Source organism: Macaca fascicularis, chromosome 4 (assembly GCF_037993035.2).
Source record: "Macaca fascicularis isolate 582-1 chromosome 4, T2T-MFA8v1.1".
NCBI lineage: Eukaryota > Metazoa > Chordata > Mammalia > Primates > Cercopithecidae > Macaca > Macaca fascicularis.
Window position 1 is genome coordinate 2,492,214 of NC_088378.1, and position 23,452 is coordinate 2,515,665.

Consider the following 23,452-nt stretch of genomic DNA (forward strand, 5'->3'; position numbering starts at 1 on the left):
ACATATTTCCCCTTCCAGGAAGCTGCTCCTGCCTCATTCTTGGCAGGCGCCCTCTGGACAGCCTGACATTTACTCTCATGCCAGCTTGTCCCTCCAACATGTCTGTGTCTTAGTAATACAGAACTCTTTTTGCAAAGGATCTTTCAGGGCAGGGACAGGCCTCACCACAGTTTCCACACATGCAGAAGGGACTGGTTGAATAAAACTCTGAATTTTTTTTTTTTTTTTTTTGAGACAGTCTCACTCTGTCGCCCAGGCTAGAGTGCAGTGGCGTGATCTCGGCTCACTGCAACTTCCATCTTCTGGGCTCAAGCAATTCTCCTGCCTCAGCCTCCTGAGTACCTGGGATTACAAGCATGTGCCACCATGCCTGGCTAACTTTTGTATTTTTAGTAGAGATGGTGTTTCACCATGTTGGCCAGGCTGGTCTCGAACTCCTGACCTCAGGTGATCTGCCTGCCTTGGCTTGGTCTGTCTTTATATTACTTTTGTTTGTTACTGGTTCACTACACTGTCATCTTGAAAACAACCTCTGACTTTAAAGGCTGATGTAGGAGAAAAGCAGAAATGTGTCCTGGTACTGAAGGGTGTTGGCCGAGGCAAGGGCGGAGAAGAGGATGGAGACTTTCCCAGGGGAGTGGTGGTGGGCACATGACAGACCCTGAAACAGGACCCGCAGGCTGTGATATGATGCTTAAGTTTAAGGGTTTTGTTCAGCTCTTGTTTGCGCCAGTCTCAGAGGCAGTGATTGCTGTAGGTAGAAAAACAGTTCCTCCTCCTCCTTGTAGGGAGGAGTTGAGGCTTCTTGATCAGGGTCCTCAATAACTGCAATGGTTTAGAATCCCACAGGGAGCCAAAACACTGAGCCTCAGCCCTCTCCACAGTCACAGACTGGGAGGCTCCAAGGGGTCCTAACAGTGTCTGCTGATGGTCCCGAAACAAGCCACAGAGCACAGGCCCAACACCAGCGATCCCAGCAGAGCACAGACCCAATGGAGCTGGTGATCATAAGAGTGAATGGCACTTGCTGAATGAATAAAGAAGTAACAAACTGGCTCGGCTCTCATCATTGTCACTAGTGGATGTTTAAACTTTAACTTGAGAAGTTATTTCACAGGATAAGTTAAAGTAGATGTTGTATATCATCACAGACATTTATTCTAAGATAGTTACCTGTTTTTCCTGTGCCTTCGCGTTGCGGTAACTTTTCATTTATGGAACCTAGAGGAGGAAATTAAGGAGTGGAGTGAAATGAAATTATTTTGGACTCTTAAATGGTCATCACAAATTAAGTTACGCACATGTTTTTGCTCCATTTTGATTAATTTGCAGTACTCTGGCATTTTCTACTTAAATTCTGCAAGCTGTCTAGTACCCTGAGGGGACACTATCACCTAAACTTGCAGACCCAGGACTCAGCAACAAAAGATTAGTTTCTATTTCCAGTGCTAAGGGGTTGCACATGGATAGAAGACCTTAAAACCCAATATATTACAGTCTCTTCATCTGAAAAATGTCATCATAACCATAACATACATACCCATGTTGGGGTACTGAAGTGAATTAGGTAAAAAAGGAAATGTTTTTAAAATCCTAAGACATTAGACAACCAAAGATAACTAAAAACCCTGATTTCAGCTTGATTCTGATTTATAGAGGAGAATGGTGAGGAACTACCTTTTGGTAGACTATTGAAAATCTACTAAGTAATGTGCGACCAAGTTTGAATGTTTATATATTGCTGAAAGATGTATATTACAAACAGAAAGTGTAGTTCTTTCTCTTCCCACAGATTGACGCCGCTATACGGATCCACTTCCCCCTCATTAGTATACCTACTTGAGAAATAAAAACGGTTATTCTCAGAGTTTGTTGGCAGTTGAATATTCTGTTCAGAATTGAGCTGGAATTCCCATAGCCATAGACACGCCCAGTAAAACTCCTCAGCAGAAACATTTTGGAACTTGAAATTATTTGTTTCTGTTTTCTTTTTTTCAATCTTGAATATGACAGAAATACAGACCAACATTCATATTAAAAATATAGCTTATGACATTTTGGGGATGCTTATCTTATTTTTGGGAAATGCAATAGTAATGTGGCAGGAAATTTACAAGCAATTCATTGGATGGCAGAGAAAACGGAGGAACTTGGAGGCGCCATCCATCCTCCAGCACTCTTGGTGGACGCTGCCTCGGGGTCGCATTGCCCAGACACCCCTGAACACACATCAGCGGTTCCCATGAAGGAACACAGTGCAGCCATCCCAAACCCTCCTCTGTGACAGGTACTCATCAGACAATGCTGACTTCAGGAAAGCTGAATGAGGATTTACACGGGAAAGTTCTCAGCGGTTTCCCTGCTGGCTGCATATCTAAAAATAACTAAATAATATGCGTTTGGGAATTTGCTGTCCCCAGGGAATAAAAAGGAACACAATTCTCCTGGTTCATCTACCAAAGCCAGCCCTTCTCTCTTTCCCAGCTGTTACTGTTACCATTTGGTTACATATTATGTTGTTTCCAGGCCTTGCAACACAAGGTTTTTCTTGGTAAGAATCCCTCAGGATACAAAGCTAACCTCACTGTGTGGCCACCTCCTGAAGTTCTCAAAATCCTCCTTCCCTTGTTTCTGCCTTTTGGACCATCTCTTTACAAATCCAGATTTCTTAAAGAGCTTAAGCTTCTTAGTCATCAGTTTATTTTTATCATGTGTTCCCGAAAGAGGCAAAAAGTATTTTCTACTTTTGACGGGAAATGATCATATTTTGGTAATATTTCTGAATATTTCTGTGCAGGTTTTAATATCATAAGGAAAATGTAAATATGCTCAGAATTATAATATCCTTCATGACAGAGTTTCTCAATTGAAATAAGAAAATATTTTATACTATACAGACAGAACGGTGCAGACTGCAGATTCAAAATTTCATGAGGGCTGAGGTCAGAATCCAACATTTAAACATTCTCTACCCTCAGGCAGCCTCTGTCTCTGAGCCAACCAGGACTGTGGCTTTCTCATCAGGCCCTTGCATTCAATCAGTGTTTACTTAAATAAATCCACACAAAAATAATTTGATCTTGTTCTTCATATGTAAGAGATAATTTTAAGACAGAACCAAGTGTCCCTGGATCACCTGCTCTGTGATTCATGACTCAAATATTTTACAAGACAGAAATTGGAGGAGATCCTGATAGTGCATTGATTTCACCTTTTAACTACCTTGGGATGAAAAGATGACGCCCAACCTTGCTGCCCCTGCCTTCCTGCAAGATCCTGGCCTCCAGGATGGGAAAATAGCTCCACATATTTCCAGAGGCCAGCAGAGCCATGCAAACACACAAATCCAGACCCCGAGGCTGTCATTGCATTTTTCTGGAGATAAGGATTTGCTGAACTTCCAAGTGTTTATAACAAGTAAGATTGCAGGCTGTACTTGCAGAAAGGGGGCTGAGAAAGAAGGGTTGACTGATACGCACATGTCTGCAGTCAGTGAACACCTTTGTGAACCCTGGGCTGGAGGCTGGACCTTAAGGATCTGCTTGCTGTTCATAGACACAAAGAGGTTGCTAGGTGATCCACCTCAGCCTTGGATTCCAAAGGACACATCTGAATTGCTCCCATTTGTGAGATCCCATCCCACCTAAATGCTATTCTAAAGGGGTGGGCTTTGTCGTGATGGGGACATGAATTTCTGGTGGAAGAAACCACAAAGTACAACGTGAGGAAACGTCTCTGCTTTAAGGGAGGAATAATAGCTATTAAGTCTTGTAGCTTAAGCGCTTGGTTCAAATCCAGCTGCTCTCAGCCTTAACAACGTGTTGCCAGAACAGCCCAGTGGAGGGAAGGGTGTTTTGCTGATGGAGCCAGTGGTTTACACAAGCTCCTTCCGGACGCCCTTCACACGTGAGTGAGGAGAGGGAGGTCTGTGGCACAGACGTGAGAGGGGTGAGGGGGCGGCTCCCTGCGGGGAGTCGTCCTTCAGAGCGGTTAAACAAGCCTACGGCTCACCCCTTCCGAGAACTTCGCATCCCGGGGGCAGGTTTACAGCATCAGATGAGGGAGGCAAGAGAAAAAGAAAAGGGAACAGCAAGGGCTGCATCCTCTGGTCTAGATGGCGTCTCTGTGCTACCTGGCTTTTCTCAAGGTTCCTGTCCTCCCATCCTCCCATCGGGACAACAGGAGGGTGACAGGAAAGAGGGTGCCAATTTCTGAGGATGTGGCATTGCAGGGAGAAGACAGGGCGTGGGCAGCAGAACAAACGTCCCTCCCTCCTAGCTCCATGCCCCTGGCCAGGCACCTTCACCACGCGAAACCTCTGTTTCCTCATCTGTGGAGTGGGCAGTGTGGTGAAAACCCACCAAGCACAGCTGAATGGACCTAGGAGAGCAACCCACACATAGGAGTGCACAATGAACGTTCACCAAAGATGTGCTGTGTGTGCCAGCGGAAGCTGCCTCTCCACGTGCTCTGCTGGACATGCGGCTGGGGGAAAGTGCCCTCCAGAAGAGCGATGCTGCCCACTCAGACCAAGCCATGCAAAACACAGCAGCCTCTAGGAGGGCACCAACTGGCCTGCAGACCTCAGGCCCTCGCCGCCATCACCTTACGTGCATTCGTTCATTCCTGGGCTCACCCCTCATACACACCCGTCACGTGTCCACAGGCAAACAATGGCAGGGACGCAGCACTACACACTTTAGTCCAATTTGGGGAGGTGGGCATTAAACAGAATTTACTCAAGCAATGTCTATTGCAACTGTGTACACAGCTGATGTCTATGTAGCTCTTACTGTGCGCCAGTCCCTGCTATGTCCTTCACAGACTTGAAGTCATTTAATGTAGATGCCAGCCCTGCGAGGTGGGACTGCCATTGTGCCTGTTACACAGATGAGGAAAGTGAGACCAAAGGGGTAAGTAACTGGCCCAGGGCCACTTAGGAAGCGGCAGAGCCAGCATCCAGGCCTGCTTTTGTAGCCTTCAGGAGAGCTGGCTTTGAGCAGAAAGGCCTCTCTGAGAAACAGTGAAGGGGTGAGTAGGCACAGGCCAGAAAAGAAGGGAGAGTCCAGGAGACTACACACAGGCTGGCAGAGAGCAACACACAGCCCGTCCACCACCACAGGGACATGCAGCTGCTCCAGACGCTGGAAGTGCCCCCTGCAAGCCCCACCTGTTAGGAGCGTTCTGTCCCCACTGGACGTGCCCGCCTGGCAGGGCTCTCTCAGGCTGGAGCCTGTTGGAGATGGTATAGAGGGCCTGAGTCCGCTGTCCTGGGACCCGGACACCATGGACAGTGTCCACCTCTGTGGACTGTGAAGCTTGTGGGCTCTGGTTGGCATCAGATCCCTGATTTGGTCTCAGGACCCTTCCCAGTTATGAACAGGCCAGGGGGTGGTGAGAAGGGTGGAACAGAGTGGTGTGTGAAACGGTGCAGTGGGACAGAGCCGTCTGGGCACTGGCATGGAGATACCCTTGGAGTTGGAGTTCATGAAAGCCAGCCAGCCCCGTGGGGATTCTCTGTCAGAGACAGCTCAAGCCGGTGCCTCTCTGGCTAGACAAGAAATGGTTTTCTACACACAGTGACTTTCATGTTTATAAATAAGTTTTAAGTTTTTTGATCTAAGGATATATAAAATCCAGGGAGGAAAGAGAGAAGCCATCTATGTTTTTTGCAATCTCATGCTTCAGTCAGTGTGAAGAGCGAGAGGGGACATGCAGGTATTTTGTGTGACCGTCCAGGTCCCGTCAGTGTCAGGGAGCACCAGCCACGGTTACTGAGCACTGCCCAAAGCGAAGGGAGGAAGCAGCTCCGTCCCCTGGCGGTTCTCCTGGGTTGACTGCCGGCGTCCCTGCACCACCTGGGATGGGACAACAGAAAACCTGACCCTGGTTTTGCTGCTGAGGACATGGTCAGCAGCCCTCTCCTCTAAAGGGCCTTTTATCTGCACCAAAACACCTGCTTCTGCAGGGGTCACCCCACACCCCCACATTTCAGCAGGGGTCACCCCAATCCCCAGATTCCAGCAGCGGTCACCCAACTCCCCAGATTCCAGCAGGAGTCCCCCCACTCCCCAGATTCCAACAGGGGTCACCCCACTCCCCACATTCCAGCGGGGCTCACCCCACTCCCCAGATTCCAGCAGGGGTCACCCCACTCCCCACATTCCAGCGGGGGTCACTCCACTCCCTACATTCCAGCGGGGGTCACCCCACTCCCCCAGATTCCAGCAGCGGTTACCCCACTCCCCAGATTCCAGCAGCAGTTACCCCACTCCCCAGATTCCAGCGGGGGTCACCCCACTCCCCACATTCCAGCGGGGGTCACCCCACTCCCCACATTCCAGCAGCGGTTACCCCACTCCCCAGATTCCAGGGTGAGGAAGTGCCTCTGGGCTTCCCTGCCATGTCGCACAGGTGGGCTGGGGAGGGCTGTCCCCAGGTGCACCTCTGAGGGCAGGGAAGGTGAACTCCAGGCCAGGCCCTTTCCCCTTCATGCTGACAGAACCGCATCCATCCACCCTGTGGGCTCCAGCCGCCTGAGACTCCTATGCACTCCTTAGATTGCAACAGACTGGCCGTGGCAGGGAGGGTGTCCTCCCAGAGGACCCAGGGCACATGGCTCTCGGCCCCAGGGCAGCTGTCCTGTGTTCTTAAGGGCTCTAGGCCTGTGAGACGCCAACCAGCCACTCAGCCTCCTGGGATGAGTCCTAGCGAAGAACAGAACGTGCTTCTCACAGCCTGCAGAGTGCTGTATTAGGATGGACGCTGCTCTCCCTAAATAGGACCAGCTTTCAGGAAAGCAAGTGCTTCTCACAGCCTGCAGAGTGCTGTATTAGGATGGACGCTGCTCTCCCTAAATAGGACCAGCTTTCAGGAAAGCAAGTGCTTCTCACAGCCTGCAGAGTGCTGTATTAGGATGGATGCTGCTCTCCCTAGATAGGACCAGCTTTCAGCTAAGAAATAGACAAAGCCTGTGGACCAGTCGGGGTCTCCTTGGCATGAGCCAGAATCCTAGCACTGGCCGGCTGAGCGAGGTGACCACGGGCTCATCTCCCCTGCACCCTGAGAGCTGCTGCCATCATGTTCACTCTTGTCCTGACACTGGCAGGAACCCCGACCCTGCCAGGGTTTATACCCCAGGATTCAGACACACAGCATCTGTCCTCTGCAGTCCGGCTGCCAGAACTCAGGGAACGCCTCTGCTCTATCTGATTCACCGGGACCTACCCCTAAGCCTCACCGTGGCCACAGACTGGGGCCAAGCAGGACTTGCACGCACTCCCTGGGGGCATTCTGGAGCGGGGACGGCGCAGCCCAGGTCCACAGTACCGCCGGGGACAGTGCAGCCCAGGTCCACACTGCCCTTAGCTCCTCCCACCTCATCTCCCCTCTCTCCACACTGAGCCCAGGGGGAGGCTTAGTGGAGAAGCAATTTGCAGAGGAGGAATATCACCTATTTTCCATTTTCCTGAGTGCCCGTGGTCAAATAATCCTCAAGACAACATGACTGGAAGCGATAGGACCTCCTTCCTGCCTCATTCCAGGGAGGCCCTGGGTCACCTTGAGGCTGAGCTTCACCCCCTGGCCCATGTGGGACATTCAGAGTCACAGACACGGTGCCCTGGGACCCACCCACCTCCTCACCCGCCAGCTCCCATCAGCCTCTGAAGGCACTGCTCCCGAGTACTCTTTCTCCGTCTCAGCCTTGAGCTGCATGGCCAGGCCAGAACCCCAAGCGGTCAAGACATCCTTCACCCAGGGTCAGGAGGGGCGTTGGCAGCCACAGACTCCCCCACTGGCCCTGTGACCGTCCTAGGATCCTGTGATGAGATAGTCATGGATGGCTGCCCTGTGGGCCTGTGTTCCTTTGGAGTGAGGCCCCTTACCTCACCTCAGGACTTGGAGTGTGGGGCCAGCCACGAGCACCAGCGCTGCCTGGAAACTCGGCGGAAAGCAAACTTTGGCCACACGGCAGACCTGCCAGGCCAGAAACTCCAGGAGCCAGCCGAGCCTGGGCTCATCAGGCCTTCTGAGTGAGGCTGGCACATGTGAAAATTCGAGCCAGAATCCAGACAGAACGGCTGGGCCCCTGTGCCTGTGAAGCTGCGTCACTGCTGCATAATTATTCCTCATGTGTCCCCAGGATCATTGTCACTGCTCCTGTGTCTCCCTTCCGTCCCCCCGGCGGCACCGCCTCCCGCCTGCCACCCTCATCTCCAGCTCAACCTCAGTTTTGCCACTTCGGTGTTTCTGTGGGTAAAGAAACCAAACGGAATCCATTTGATTTTGCTCAGTGAACCTTTATGTTATTCACGGACCTGGAGGAGAGTTTCGCTGGACTTTGTGGCACCGGCTTTTACGCTTCGCGGGTCTTTTTCTATCCTAGTGATTCTGCCTTTAAACAGTTGGGATTCCTGATTTGAGGTGCATCTGATAAAAGGAATGTTCTGAATTTACTGATGTCTGAGTTGACAACTTGATTCAAAGGCAGGAGAAAAATGTCTGAGTACAGCTGTATCACTCTTGCTAAAGGGCCACACGACATTTTAACAGCTTCATAAATCTTTCCAATATTTAACTGTTGTGGCTGCATATAGTGAAAAAAGGTGCTGGAAAATAATTAGCATTTGTCCAAAAATAATTAGAAGAAAAAATAATATACTTGTTTTTATATACATAAAATATCTTTGGAAGCTGGGAGCGGTGGCTCACGCCTATAATCCCAGCACTTTGGGAGGCCGAGGTGGGCGGATCACAAGGTCAGGAGATTGAGACCATCCTGGCTAACATGGTGAAACCCCGTCTCTACTAAAAATACAAAAAATTAGCTGGGTGTGGTGGCGGGTGCCTGTAGTCCCAGCTACTCAGGAGGCTGAGGCAGGAGAATCGCTTGAACCCAGGAGGCGGAGGTTGCAGTGAGCTGAGATCGCGCCACTGCACTCCAGCCTGGGTGACACAGCAAGACTCTATCTCAAATAAATAAATAAATAAATTCTCTAGAAGCACACACCCATTATTCTTTAAATAGAGCTATACAGATTGGGGTCATTTGCTTCCAAAGACCTCTTGATTTCTTTGGCAACATTTTATTAAGTATCAGAGAATACAAGACAAAAACCACTTGTAGATGAGGTGCAGTAAAGGGCTGTTTTACAGGATACTCTTCTCAACTCATGTGAGGTTCCAGTACAAATTAGCTGCCAAATTAAACGTACACTAAAGTACAACAGAGGTGCAGATTATAATAAAAACTCAAGTATTAGACACCAGAAAGTACTTTTTCCTGAGGTTAAAAGTAGTAAGTATTTTTCCTGAATAGAAAAAGTTACACCAAAATATTGTCTATCAGATAGAATAGCTGTGAATAACTCAACACTAAGTCCAATTTTAGAAAGAAAATTGAAGCAGAGGAAAGGCTGGGCCCAGATGGGAGCTTCAGGAGTCGTCAGCCAGGGAAGGACCAGGGCGGGATGCAGGGGAACCTGACTTCCCGTCCAGGTCCTGGCAGACGCAGGGACCTCCCACTCTTCATCCGGCCTGAAGCCGCTTGTCAGACTAAACCTACACCCCGTGGTCTTTTTCTTTAACATTTTACTTATTATTATGTTTTTAAATTCAGTATCATTTGAACACTTTCAGAATTTAATCTGAATCTTTCATTGAAAATTTTACAAATCCTGTGTTGGCTTTATCAAATTACTATTTTATCTCATCATGGATGTAAAATAAATGTCCTCGACACTATAAAAGGTGTTATAAATTTACATGTTACAGAGTAAATGTAACATATTTTTCTCTGAAAAAAAAATCACAAGTTTTTAATTGTTTTAAATGTTTTAATTTTTATTTTTTGTAGAGACGGTGGGGGTGTCTCACTTTTGTTGCACAAGCTGGTCTCAAACTCCTGGGCTCAAGTGATCCCCCTGCCTCAGCCTCCCATAATGCTGTGATTACAAGCATGAGCCACCACTCCCTGCCTACAAGTATTTTTAATTGATAAAATTCAAATTTACATCTGATATTGCAGCTTGATTCCTGAAGTGACCACCTCTCATTGTTTTCACGACCACCTAGAAAGAGGCTTCAATTTTCAGTGCATTTCCTACTTCTCCTGAAGGTTGTTTGTTTTTACATTTTCTTTTACATTTCTTTCAATAGTATTGAAATATTTTACTTTAATAACTTTCACTTTTCAAGAAAAGACCTATGAAGGCTAAAGAAAAAGCTGTTTTGAGGTGGAGACAAACAGCAAGCTGGACTCCCTCCGAGGCACAAGCTCTCCAGGTCAAGCAGAGCCACTGCACACTGGCCCTGAACGATTTCTACCAGAAGTGCTTCAGAGATTTGGAGACCAAACGCAGCTGCCTTGCTGATCTCAGGATTTGGAAATTTAATTATTCTGGGTGATCCTTTCAAGTCCCTCAGCTATGTAGGGTCCTTAACTTAATGCCAGGGAAATTCATGTGAAAAATTAAAAATTCAGTTAGCTTCGGCTTATGAAGTGTATTTTTTTCTGAAGTCATTTAGGATACTCCTCCAAATATGGAATTACACCAATTCAGATGGAGGACAAGACTTTAGGCCTTGCAGAAAAATGCAGAAGTCATAGTTAAATCAATGTATATCATGTACTGAAAGTGATTCATGCGAATCCAAGATCATCCGTCGTTTATAACAGGGCCTTCCCCAAAGCCAGATTTAGAAATCTCTGGGATAAGCATCCACAGTGAAGACGAGTGCATAGTCATGTTCAGACCACAGAGAGGAAATTCCTAGAGAAGGGAGGAAATTCAGACCGCACACAGGAAACTCCTAGAGAAGGGAGGAAATTCAGACTGCAGAGAGGAAATGCCTAGAGAAGGGAGGAAATTCAGACCGCAGAGAGGAAACTCCTAGAGAAGGGAGGAAATTCAGACCCAGAGAGGAAATGCCTACAGAAGGGAGGAAATTCAGACCCAGAGAGGAAACGCCTAGAGAAGGGAGGAAATTCAGACCCAGAGAGGAAACGCCTAGAGAAGAGAGGAAATTCAGACCGCAGACAGGAAACGCCTAGAGAAGGGAGGAAATTCAGACCGCAGACAGGAAAATCCTAGAGAAGGACACTGACCTACTCCCGCCTGTCACAGGTATCACACAGACTTTAGTAATTAAAACCAAATTATAAATTTGCATGTTATAGAGTTTGTTAGGAAATAAACAGGAAGAAACAGATGTGTTCTTCCCCATGCTACAGGAAAGGACGCCTACGCCAGACACAGCTGTGTCAGGTGGAACAGGAAGATGTCCACTCTATGGGGACAGGCCTATAGCTGCAGGGTACGAGGTGTGGTCCCTGCTTTAGAAGGCAGGGGTGGGCTGGGGGTCTCGAGATGGGCACCAGCTACTGCACATGGGCTGTGTCTATCCATCTTCTCTAACCTGAAACCTGTGGCCTCCTTCAAACACGTAACTCCAAGTTATATATGAAGATTCTTTGAATATTGTAATACTAAAAATTCTTGCATGTAGGTTCAGCTTACAATATCTTAACCCACTTTGTACTCACGCCGGGAACCAGCTCTTGGTCAGGGTGCACAGTCACAGAGGAGAGATGAGATTAAAAACCTGAAACTATTTCCAAATATTAGAGAATGGGCTGCAAACACCCTTTCTTGGCAAAAAGGCCTTTGTTTTCAACCTCTAATCCTGCCCCCAGCAATGTTAGGCTTCAAATCTTTGCGGGGGCGGTGTGGGTGGGGGCGGATGGGGAAGTAAAGAAAGAAAGAAAAAGAAAATCCCTACAGAAGAAATAAGAATCAACTTTGTCTCTCAGGAGACACGTGGAGCCGGCCCCCGATCCCAGGAAAAGGACATGAGGGACTTGTTAGGTAGTGCGCACCCTGCCCTTTACTATCCCTTCCTTGAACACTGGAGCAGGAAGGCACTCCCTGAGCATAAAGCCATCTACAGACCCCGCAGGTCAACATCAGCAGAGCTCTGAGGACTGCATACATCTCTAAACCACGATCAAGAAACACCTGCTGTAAAGCCATCTACAGACCCTGCAGGTTGACATCAGCAGGGCTCTGAGGACTGCATACATCTCTAAACCACAACCAAGAAACACCTGCCATAAAGCCATATACAGACCCCACAGGTTGACATCAGCAGGGGAGTGCATACTTCTCTAAATGTGAGCAAGAAACACCTGCCCTAAAGCCATCTACAGACCCACAGGTTGACATCAGCAGGGCTCTGAGAAGCACATACATCTCTAAACTGTGAGCAAGAGACAAGTGCTTTCGGCAGCACAGAATGCGAAGTGGACTTGGATACGTCTCGGAGAGCTGGCTTCTTGTCCTTGCCACATCCAAGGCACCACACCATTTGCCATCAACCTCACCCCACTCTCCAGAGCCCTTGACCATCTCTGCCCACCTTCTCCTATGCCCGACTTCCAGCCAAGTGTAAATAGGAATTCAAGGCCCCAAGAATTTTGATACTTTGGTATCTGGGGGAGAAACGTGGGCTATGGAGACAAAGATGGAGATTTACGTCCTGGCTCTGCCACTTCCAAGCACAGAGATCTTGGAAAGTGTTCTTGCCTGTAAAAGAGTCGTTTTAACCCTGTAGCTTAGGCTGCTATGAGGAACCCAGGGTTCAGCCCTGGCGGGTGTGAGCCCATGGCTGGCGCTTCTGCGTGGCCACGTGGGGGGCCGCAATGCCCAGCCCACTCTCTCCAGCTCTCCAGAGCATCCCCAGAGGCAAACCTTAATTTTCCTGTTCCCCAAATCCCCCCTAGGTCTTTCCTTCCCAGCCCTCCCGCAGGCTCAGGGATGTGTCTTCTCCTATCTTCTCCTTCTACCAGCTCCGAAGCATCTGGTCCCATTCCCCCTATAAACATCCTCAGGGAAGGACGCTAGAGAAATGTGTACATGTGGGGAGAATTCAGCCTGCGTTATCTCTTTCAGTGGCATCGCATGTTTTAACATTTTAAATTCCTGAAATATTGACACCCATACAGAAAAGTGCACAAAAGATAAATATACACGTCATGAATTATTATCAACCAAAACCTGTGAAGACATTTTCCAGGGCAGGAAAAGGACTCCCCAGGTCAGCCCTGTCTACAGTCACAAAATTAACCCCCCTGCCCTCCACCGCATGCTAGCGACCATCGCCCTGTGTGTGTGGCCATCGCTCTCTGCTGTTCTTCGTGGTCGGTCACCCCTGGACGCATCCCTCAGAGCTGGAGCTGAGTTTTCTGACTCTCAGTTGTGGGAGGATGTGTGGTTGGGGTGCCTCTGTGTGGGGCTCTGTGGACTCAGGAGGACATTAGCACACAGCACCGTTGAGGAAGGCACTGGACCTTTTCATCAGTGCTCACTGCTCTATAGGACGAACCAAGCAAATCGCAGTGTTCACCTAGTCAGACACCAACGGACATAGATCTGTTTCTAGGCTTTGGTTCTTATGTGAACACTGCTGGGAATGCCCTCCCAGGTCTCCTTCGAGACAGGTGAATGCATTTCTCCTGGGTTCCCTCCCGGAATGGAAGAGCTGGGATCTTAATCACCCACATGCAAAGGGGCAAACTGATGTTGCAAAGGGCAGTACCAGTTCCCACCACACCCACAGCTCTGTCCTCACCAGCAAGTTATAGAATCGTGCTTCTTCATTTCTGCCAGACCAGTGGGTGTGGAGGGGAGTTGCACTGTGACTTTGTGACTTTAATTTGTAGTTCCCTGGGACTGAAGATCCTATGCACCTTTTCCTGCCTTTACTGGTCATTAGGATTTCTTCCTTTATAAATAAAATGCCACCTGCTCAAGACTTTTGGCCATTTTTCTGCTGGGTTGTCTCATTATATTATTTGATTAATAGGAATTTATGGATTAATAGGAATTTAGGTATTTTGCATTCATGGCTTTAAGAATACATAATTATGAAATAAAGGAATCCATTTCCTATTAAAGATCATTCTGAGACAATTGAAGAGCTGGGAGGCTTTGGGGCAAGGGCTTTCTCCACTCTCCAGGAATCATGCCAGTCAGTGGACCTCTGTTTCCCTCCACTGTGGCTGGCCTCAAGGTACGTTTGCATGTATTATTCATGAACACACAAACATGCACTTTCCGAAAAACAGCTCCTATCTACTGCTCATTTTAAATCTCGTTGTCTGATTTTCAAATTTTTATAGAGTCTACTTCTATGGTAACCTCGGTATAAACTTGAGGGCAAAAAACATTTATTAAATACTGAAATTTACCCAATTTTAGTAAACTTGGTGAAAAGTACTCCCGCCACATACAGACAGTGGATGCTGCAGATTAGCCGTTCTGTGTATGTGCTGACTTCTCCGTGAACCCCCGAGGGTGTGCCCAGAGGGTCAGCTCCCTGGTGCCTACAGATCAAGACGCTGCCCAGCTGTGGTCCGCGCTATTGACCACGATCTCACAGGTGATGCCCACTTTTCTGCTTCTCTGCATCATTTGTGAGGGCTGTGTTAACTTCCAGGAAGAAGTTAAATTGCAGTATGCAAACACTGATGATAAATCCTTTGTGTTTGGGGGGTAAGTATACCCAACACCTCTCTCCCCCATAATTCTCCCTTCAATTTCAAAATTCTCTCCATAATTTTCCATGACTCCATAAAGCTTCCAAAGTGACCACCACACGACACTGGCTCCCCCGTGCCCACATGTGTGCGGAGGGGAAGCCTGGAACGCAGCTGAGGATTAAGAGAGTTTTTCCATAACTCTGTAGACCTGTGGAATATACTAGTTGCACCGATCAGGTGAACCAGGGGTAGAACGACGCTGGCTATGCCAGGTCCAAGGGTGCAGCCAGCGGAACCCTGCCCCGACGTGGAAACATTGCCCCCTCCCAGACAGCATCATCTCCCCAGGGAAACTGCCCCTCAGCGTTGAAGCTTTTCATCTCACATGCCTGGCTTCCTGCCCAGCGCATGTGCTACCCAATAAACACCAGACTTCTATATACAAAGGCCCGTCTACTCTCTTCCCCAGTCCATTCCTTGGACCAAACATTCCACATAGGCAGTTAAAACAAAAGGAATATTTCTATACAGTGAAAGGTTACTGAGACCTAGTTGGAAGCAACAACGTGAGTAAACGGTACACTGAAGCCACTATTTGCAGATTGTACAAAATTCAGCCAATTTTGCACATGTTTTCTAAGAAAGTTATTTGGGACCCTCCTTAATTATCAGGTGATATCACTAAAACAACATAAATAGATGCCCCTACCCCCTACTGCTTTCTCCTTTGTAAAACAAGGCTCACCTCAAAATGCTGCTTGTGGATGAAGGAAATAGGACATGCAAGTGTCTCTCAAAGTGAAAGAGGGACACGCACAGACCCAGTTAATCTTGGTGATGTTTTTCTGTTTCATTTCCTCCATGAGTTTGCAACAGAACTGTTAGATATACATGTTAGCTCAACTAAAGATATATTTCCAGCACTATTGAGGCTCTGGAGAAGAAGTTTTTACAAATAAACATATTTTAATTCCACATTGTGCATCCCCATGGCCAGTCACTGGAAACATTAGACCTTATGTCATTGCTGACTGTGGACACCTTCATTCTCATGGAACCCACAGAGGTCATGAGTTCTGGCCAGGGCCACGGCTCAGGAAGCTTGAAAAATATCTGAATAACAAACAGAATTCCAGATTAAAAAATACCTGTCCCTTAAATAGGAAAAAAATCTAAAGGTAAACTCTAAACGTAAATGTTTCAAGATTGTACATGAAAAACAGGGAGAGACATTTTGTAGTTTATTATTGCTATATAATGATGTGTTTTGACTGTCTTAACACATATGATTCAGGAATCTGGATCATATGTGTTAAGACATATGGAGGGCTAGATCACAGCATTTCTTCGTAGATGGTCTGAAAAGTCTGCCCCACAGATTAATCAAACTTGGGCTGCAGATTATTTTCAAATAAAAATGATATAAATCATTTACAGCATGGTTGGCAAAAAAAAAAAAAAAAGAACTAATGGGAAAGAGAATATTTTACAGATTTTTAAACTCCTAATTTTATTACTTTTAGTACATCAAACCCTCTTACGAGTAATAAAATAATACAAACCATTTTGAAATTGACTTATGAAGAAAGAACCATTTTTCTTTGAAAACACGTACATACAAAACTAGCAATTTTCACTTTTTTGGCCAAAGAAAACATTTGGTCATTTCCACTGGTGACTCCAAGTCCTTGTGGTTATTTTAAACAATTAAGGGACCTGAATCATCATAACCCATCATGATCAGATGCAGGGCTGTCTTCCTTTAGCAAGCTGACCTCCAGTCACACGCATACATTCACATAGCTTCGCCCTTCCCCTCTTCAAAACAACGGCTCCCTAAAACGTAGGCTTTGTTAGTGAGGAGATCTATTCCCACTGTGGCTCACGATGTCACCCAAACTGGATTTCCCTTTGAATTATAAGTGAACCCAGGGAAGATGATTAGAAGACACGGCAAACCAATTCCCTTAAAGCCTTCCACTTGGAAAGGCACGTCAGACCTACCCGGGCACCGGGGCGTCTTGTGGGCCACGGCGGTGCCGCTGATGGGCCTCCCGTTGGGCGTGACGCACCAGCAGTATCCCGTGTAGCTGTGACACTGGACCTGCGAGAGAGCACAGGACAGGTGAGCCCTCCCGGGCCCGCAGCACAGCGCCTCACGGCTGCGAGGCCCACTCTGCTTTCTGCGGCACTGGCTCAGGCAGGGGTCGTGGGATACCCAGAGCTACTTCTGTGGCTGCATTTGAGTCCTTGGTAAAGAAAGTGTGCAAGTCTTCACCCCAGGGTTTTAAAGACAAAAGGGGCCCAAATCAGCACTTTACTGACTGCTAGTGTGTGCTGGACACATTACCTGTGAAGTCACTAATCCTCACCACCTTCCAGATGGAGCCCCAGCCCTTATCTTATGAATGGGGAAACTGAGGCCCGGGAAGGTCAGGAGCTCTCCACTGCAGAGCCAGGAGAGCAACCTCGGCCTCTTTAGTGTTCACTCTGCAGCCTGCATCGCCCACTCCCCTTGCAACCACAGTCAGAGCAGCCAGTTCCTTCAGCTCCAGTTCCTCTCTCTCTCTCTCTGTCTCTCTCTTGTTCTCTCCCTCATTGTCTCTCAAAGGCCAAACGATGATGTAAACACACAGAACTCACATCATCACCCAATGGGCCACAGGCATGTCCAAGTGCAGAACCCATGCTGTTTTTCCTGCCCCTGTGTGAGTTAGCATTGCATGTTAGTACTTTGTTTCTCCTTAATAAGGAATAACAGCACTGACACACTCAGAACGGAGAGCTGGGTGACTCTCTCAACAGTGCCTTTGGCTGACAACAGGAATTTGACTTGGCTCAGCTCCATGTCTGTGGGCCCGTCAGGTTGGAATGAATGATCCCGGAGCTCACTCTTGGCACAGACACGACTTTTAGTGTGTGCTCCCCGTAATTAAAATCAAACTAAAATTAAATTGTAAGCTGCAAGCCAGGTTAGCATGGTCTAATTGGCCTCACTAAGGAAGCTTCCTGTGCTAAACTCATAGTAATGAAAGTGTGAATGACAGCAGCAATGATATAAATGCCTGCACCAACTAAGAAATAAACACACACTTCATTTATGTGTCTATTTATGTCAAGTAGGCTCATCATGAATTAACTTCTAAAATGCAGAAGGCTGATTTCCCCAGAGAACAAACCTGCTGCTTCTTCTGTTTGGCTCCCCCTCACCTGCCTTCTCCCCACACCCACTCCATATCTCTCTCCCTAATTGCCCAGGTGCAGAACCTCCCAAGCAAGGCTGGTAACCTGACTGTAGGTGCCGTCGTCATTGCACTCAGGAATGAACACTTGCTGAAACTCCTTCCGGGCTTGCTCCTGGGTATACTTCCTTTCGGCCACACACCTGGACACGTCTGTAGGGAAGAACAGGGCAGAGGAGCGGTTATGCAATGGGAAGAAGATGGAACAGATAGGAACGTTGAAAAATGCGAAGGCATGAGTCAGGCAGGAGTGCTGAGGATCTGGAGGCTGGAAGGGGCTTCGCAGGCAGCTCAGCTCTCAGCAAAGGGAGCCCCAGAAGAAGGGCAGATGCCTGTCACATGCCGTCCTGGTCCTATCTGATGCAAGGCCCAGGGGCGGGAAGGGCAGGACCATTCTCCACACTGAGTGAGTAAGAACACTGAGGCCCAGGAAGGCCTCATAGCTTATCCCTCGGGAACAGGTGGCCCCTGCTTTCTGAAAATGGGGAAATGCCAGCTGTCCGGTGGGACGCAGGCAGGCTGTCCTCAGATTTAAGGACGTCCACCTGAACACACCAGGATCAAGTCCAGATGCAGAGGGTGGGCAGGGCTAGATGTCACCGTTAAAAACAGACCAAAGGGAACTGACTGAGGGGTGGGGGTCTTAGGATGCACGGGGTGGGACTTCCAACCACAGCTGCAGCCCAGGGCACCATCCCACTGAGACCAGCCTGAGAGGAGAACTTGGCTGGTCCCTTTTCTGTTTCCCGTCCTGCCTCTTCCACCTTCACATGGAAATCCAACCGTCACGTGGATAAAAGGGTTGGGTTTTCTGAGAAAGCCTCGTCCTCTGCCCCAGATGCTCCACATCCCACCGTCCCAACAACACTGAGATTTCACAGAAGGCGCAATGTCGCTGCTACTACTTAAGAAGACACCCCAAGGAGAGCAAAACTGGAAAAATCTTTAGACTTCCAGAGACTTGAAAAGCATTAATGCAGGATCCGTGTGTGCCACGAACAGGCCTTGTTTCTCGCTAACCTGCACAATCAGGGCCACGTTAAGACACGTGAGGACCACAAAGTCAGTTGCTTACTGAAGCTACTCTCAGCCTTCCAGCTCAGGGAGTAAAAGCTGTGAGCCCAGCATCAACCAGGCCCGCCTTTTGGTGCCCCCAGGGGGAAAAGGCTTGTCCTAAGAACAGCCTCCCACCACAGGAGAAGACGCCATGATGGCTGCCATGGGCCACCTGCCCCAGAAGCAGATCCTAAGAACAGCCTCCCACCACAGGAGAAGATGCCACGATGGCTGCCATGGGCCACCTGCCCCGGAAGCAGATCCTAAGAACAGCCTCCCACCACAGGAGAAGACACCATGATGGCTGCCATGGGCCACCTGCCCCAGAAGCAGATCCTAAGAACAGCCTCCCACCACAGGAAAAGATGCCATGATGGCTGCCATGGGCCACCTGCCCCGGAAGCAGATCCTAAGAACAGCCTCCCACCACAGGAGAAGACGCCATGATGGCTGCCATGGGCCACCTGCCCCGGAAGCAGATCCTAAGAACAGCCTCCCACCACAGGAGAAGATGCCATGTTGGCTGCCATGGGCTGCCTGCCCCTGAAGCAGAACACACATGCATTCTTTACTTCTTGGAATCATCACACAATATAGCTCATTTGAATTTTAAAACTTGAAAAAATGGCTTTCCTTTTTTTAAAGTATTTCTAGATTTAAATCACAAGTGCCTACATCTTGAGAGAGCACAAAGGCCCTCTCAACTCCGAGGACGCTTCTTCAAATGTTGTTCTTTCCGTCTTCAGATGGTGACTTTTTGACTCCCTAGTGGTTAAAGTTCTGGCTATGGCAAAATGCGATCTGATTACCAGCCCTGGGCTCCACCCATCACAGTGGACTCCTACAGGCTCTGCCTCTAACAAAGCTCCAGGGCCTTTATGTGACTCCTCTCTGGCTTTTGCAGAACCACCAGCCACATGCTGCATGGAGCATTAAGGGCCTACACATCTGAGCAAACGCTCCTCCATCCATCCCAGCTTCGTGCCTTCAGCCTTATTCTAAAGTCTGGCCTGGCCAGCCAGCACTCAGCAACATGTGGTTTTAATGCAGTCTGTGTTTTAGCTGAGGAGAAATCACTGCTTTGCTGGACTTCTGTCCTCGTTTTTTAGTATAACCTGTGGTTTTGACTGTCTAAAAAGGAAAAGTGATATGAGTTCCAGCTTGCGAGGTCTCCATGAGGTACAGATGGAGCTATAAATTAGTTCTAATATTTGAGCCATCATGGAACATGCCAAGAAAGCTAAGTTTTCCAAACTCCTTGTGGGCTCCATTCTTGGCGTGGACTTCTTTTAAAGACTTCACATTTGCCACTGGTCAGAGAGTTCTGAAATCTGCAGCTCTTGGATTTAATAGAATATTAAATGCCAAGTTTATGTCTAGCCTATGGCAGACTATTTAGTCATAGGAAACAATTAAGACTTAGCATGAAATTACAGGGCCCACATAAATCATCACTCAAAATAAACCTGCAGTCATCTTACGAAGTAAAACTGCTACAGGGTTGCGGCTTATTCCACAGATTTGCTATTCCTTATTCTGGATATCTCATGTTAAATCAGGTTCAAGATCTTTACTACCGAGAAGAGCCCGAATAGCATCTGATAAGGTCCATTCTATCGAGAGGCACAAAATCGCCAGGGAATGAGCACTCAGAAATAGTCATGGCCCCCGTGTGTTCTCAATATCACTCTAAGCCAATATATGCTTGATACAGACACATCTTAGACTGAATTAAATGCCCCTCTTTGTAAACATCAAAATATTAAACACACCCTCAACATTATGCTGTTTCCAACTTTCCAAGTTTTTAATCGCTTTGAAAGAATGGAATAGGGTGCTTCAACACTGTCCCCTGGAAACCTTATTTACAGATGATGATAAATGTCTCACCTTAATGTATTTTTACTCTGTATGATTCTTTGCTGAGTTAAAAATTAAGCCGAGCCCTATCTGTGTAATGGCCTTGTTGAGATTCCACTCTGAACACTTTATGTTTAATGGTTTGATTATTAAATCCGTAGAACATAAGCAACATAATTTTTTAAATTATTGTATGACGGCTGGGCACGGTGGCTCACGCCTGTAATCCCAAACCTTTGGGAGGCTGAGGTGGGTGCATCGCGAGGCCAGGAGATCAAGACCATCCTGGCTAATATGGTGAAACTCCGTCTGTACTAAAAATACAAAAAAAAGAAAAAAAAATTAGCCGGGCGTGGTGGCAGGCGCCTGTGTTCCCAGCTACTTGGGAGCCTGAAGAAGGAGAATCGCTTGAACCCAGGAGGCGGAGGTTGCAGTGAGCCGAGATCGTGCCACTGCCCTCCAGCCTGGGTTACAGAGCAAGACTCTGTCTCAAAAAAAAAAAGAATTACTGTACAACTACACATAACATAAAATTTACCATTTTATCCATTTTAAAGTGAACAATTCAGTGGCATTTAGCACATTCACAGTGTTGGGCAACCACCATCTCGGCCTAGTTCCAGAACATTCTCCTCATTCCCAAAAGAAAGCTCTGTGCCTCTTAAGCTGCCATTTCCCATTTCCGCCTCACCGCAACCCCTAGAACTATCCATCTACCTCCTGTCTCTACAAATTTGCCTATTCTGGGCATTTCCTGTCAATGTAACCACACACAAGGTATCCTTCTGTGTCTGGCTTCCTTCACCTGGCATGATGATTTCAAGGTTCAGGTACGTATGTTCATGTATGTCTACACCAGAGATGATGCATCAATGTAGTCACACATGAGGTATCCTTCTGTGTCTGGCTTCCCTGTTGTCAAGGCTTATGTATGTTACAGCATGTTTCAGAGCTATGTTCCTTTTTATGGCTGAACAATATTCTATTGTAGAGATGGACCATATTTTGTTTATTCATTCACTCATGGATGAACACTTAGGATCTTTTGGCTATTGTAAATAATGCTGTTATAAACATTCAGATATAAATTTTTGTTTGAATGCTTGTTTTCAAGTCTTTTGGGTAGAAAGTAGAAATGATGGTTCACATGGCAGTTCTGCATTTAACTTACGGAGGGAGTGCCTGCCGTCTGCCACAGTGCTAAACCGTTGTATGTCCAGCCAACAGAGACAAGTGTTTCCATTCCCCTATCCACCCAGAATTTATTTTGTCTTTTTTAAACTGATGTAACCACCTGACTGGGATGAAATGGTTTCATAGTACTTTGGCTCATAGTATTATATTACTATAATAAATATCTACCTAAAAAAAAAAAACTCAGCTGGAAATTATAATATTAATACTTTAATTAAATAAAATTGTTAATCTAATTGAAGAATGTAGTCTCTTTTTACTAGACCAAAGAAAAACTTTCTGATGTGAATTCTGTCATATATTTTTAGAAAATTTTTCCTCCTACCTGCAGAGCCGGGATGTTATAAATAAAGAATTCATCGTTGCTTAGCAAGGCATCACTAACAACAGGTTTTGTTTTGTTTTAGAGACAGCGTCTCTGCCAGCTAGGCTGGAGTGCAGTGGTGCCATCACAGCTCACTGCAGCCTCAACCTTCTGAGCTCAAGCAATCCTCTCACCTCAGCCTCCCCAGTAGCTGGGAAGAGAGGCACCACCCTGATTGGCTAATTTTTAAATTTTTGTAGAGATGGGGTCTTGATTTGTTGCCCAGGCTTCTTTTGAACTCCTGGTGTCAAGCAATCCTCCCACCTCCCAGAATGCTGGGATTATAGGCATGAGCCCCCACGCCTAGCCCTAACAGAAATATTTTGATGACTTTTTGGTTAATGGTAGTTAATTGTGGGAGCAATTTATTTCTACCTGTTTGATGATATTTTCTCTCTCAGTTACAAAATAAAATTGGCTACAATCAGATCGCAAGCTTGTTTATGTATCAAGATATGTCATGGAGACCGGGCGCAGTGGCTCACGCCTGTAATCTCAACACCTTGGGAGGCCAAGGCGGGTGGATCACCTGAGGTCAGGAGTTCGAGACCAGCCTGGCCATCATGGTGAAACCCCGTCTCTACTAAAAATGCAAAGATTAGCCAGGCTTGGTGGCAAGCACCTGTAATCCCAGCTATTCAGGAAGCTGAGGCAGGAGAATCACTTTAACCTGGGAGGTGGAGGTTGCAGTGAGCTGAGATCACACCCCCATACTCCAGCCTGGGTGACAGAGTGAGGCTCTGTCTCAAAAGAAAAAAAAAAGATATGTTATGGAAACCGTTAAGTGTGATGCTCACTACAAAGTAGAAATGAATAGCAGTGTTTTATAATGGTTACTTATGATGAGTGTTTTCTTTTAAACAGGAAGCAGATGATTCCCTACTTTGCTAGAATCTCTCAAAACAGGATGAGGCAAGAATCAGCAGAGGCTGCTTTGCCGGACGTTTTACAGAGAATTCTGGAGAGCAACAATGAAAAGGAACAGTTAAAAGGGATCTTTGAGGAAACTTCAAAACAGGGCCATGAAACAGCGATCTTCACAGGTGATGCTGAATTTGGTAGTCCTAAGCCCAGAGAGTTCCTCTTTCAGGAACTCCTGTCTCTAACAGAATAGAATAACATAAACACACTAAGCTAGGCAAAAGTGAATCAAAGTAACTCTTTCTGTTAATCTTCCAAGATGCTTTGTCTACACCA

The 23,452-nt window shown here is 47.2% G+C and overlaps 1 protein-coding gene across 2 annotated transcripts in view; it reads right to left on the reverse strand.

Annotated features, from left to right (window-relative positions):
* SMOC2 (SPARC related modular calcium binding 2) overlaps positions 1 to 23,452 on the reverse strand; it is a 220,804-nt gene that overhangs the window by 116,881 nt on the left and 80,471 nt on the right. For both annotated transcript variants that reach the window (XM_045391759.3, XM_045391758.3), the window contains exons 3-5: positions 17,828 to 17,934; positions 16,544 to 16,643; positions 1,174 to 1,221 (exon numbers count right to left, since the gene is read on the reverse strand). In XM_045391759.3, the coding sequence (XP_045247694.1) occupies positions 1,174 to 1,221; positions 16,544 to 16,643; positions 17,828 to 17,934 (255 nt within the window). The remainder of the gene's footprint in view (positions 1 to 1,173; positions 1,222 to 16,543; positions 16,644 to 17,827; positions 17,935 to 23,452) is intronic.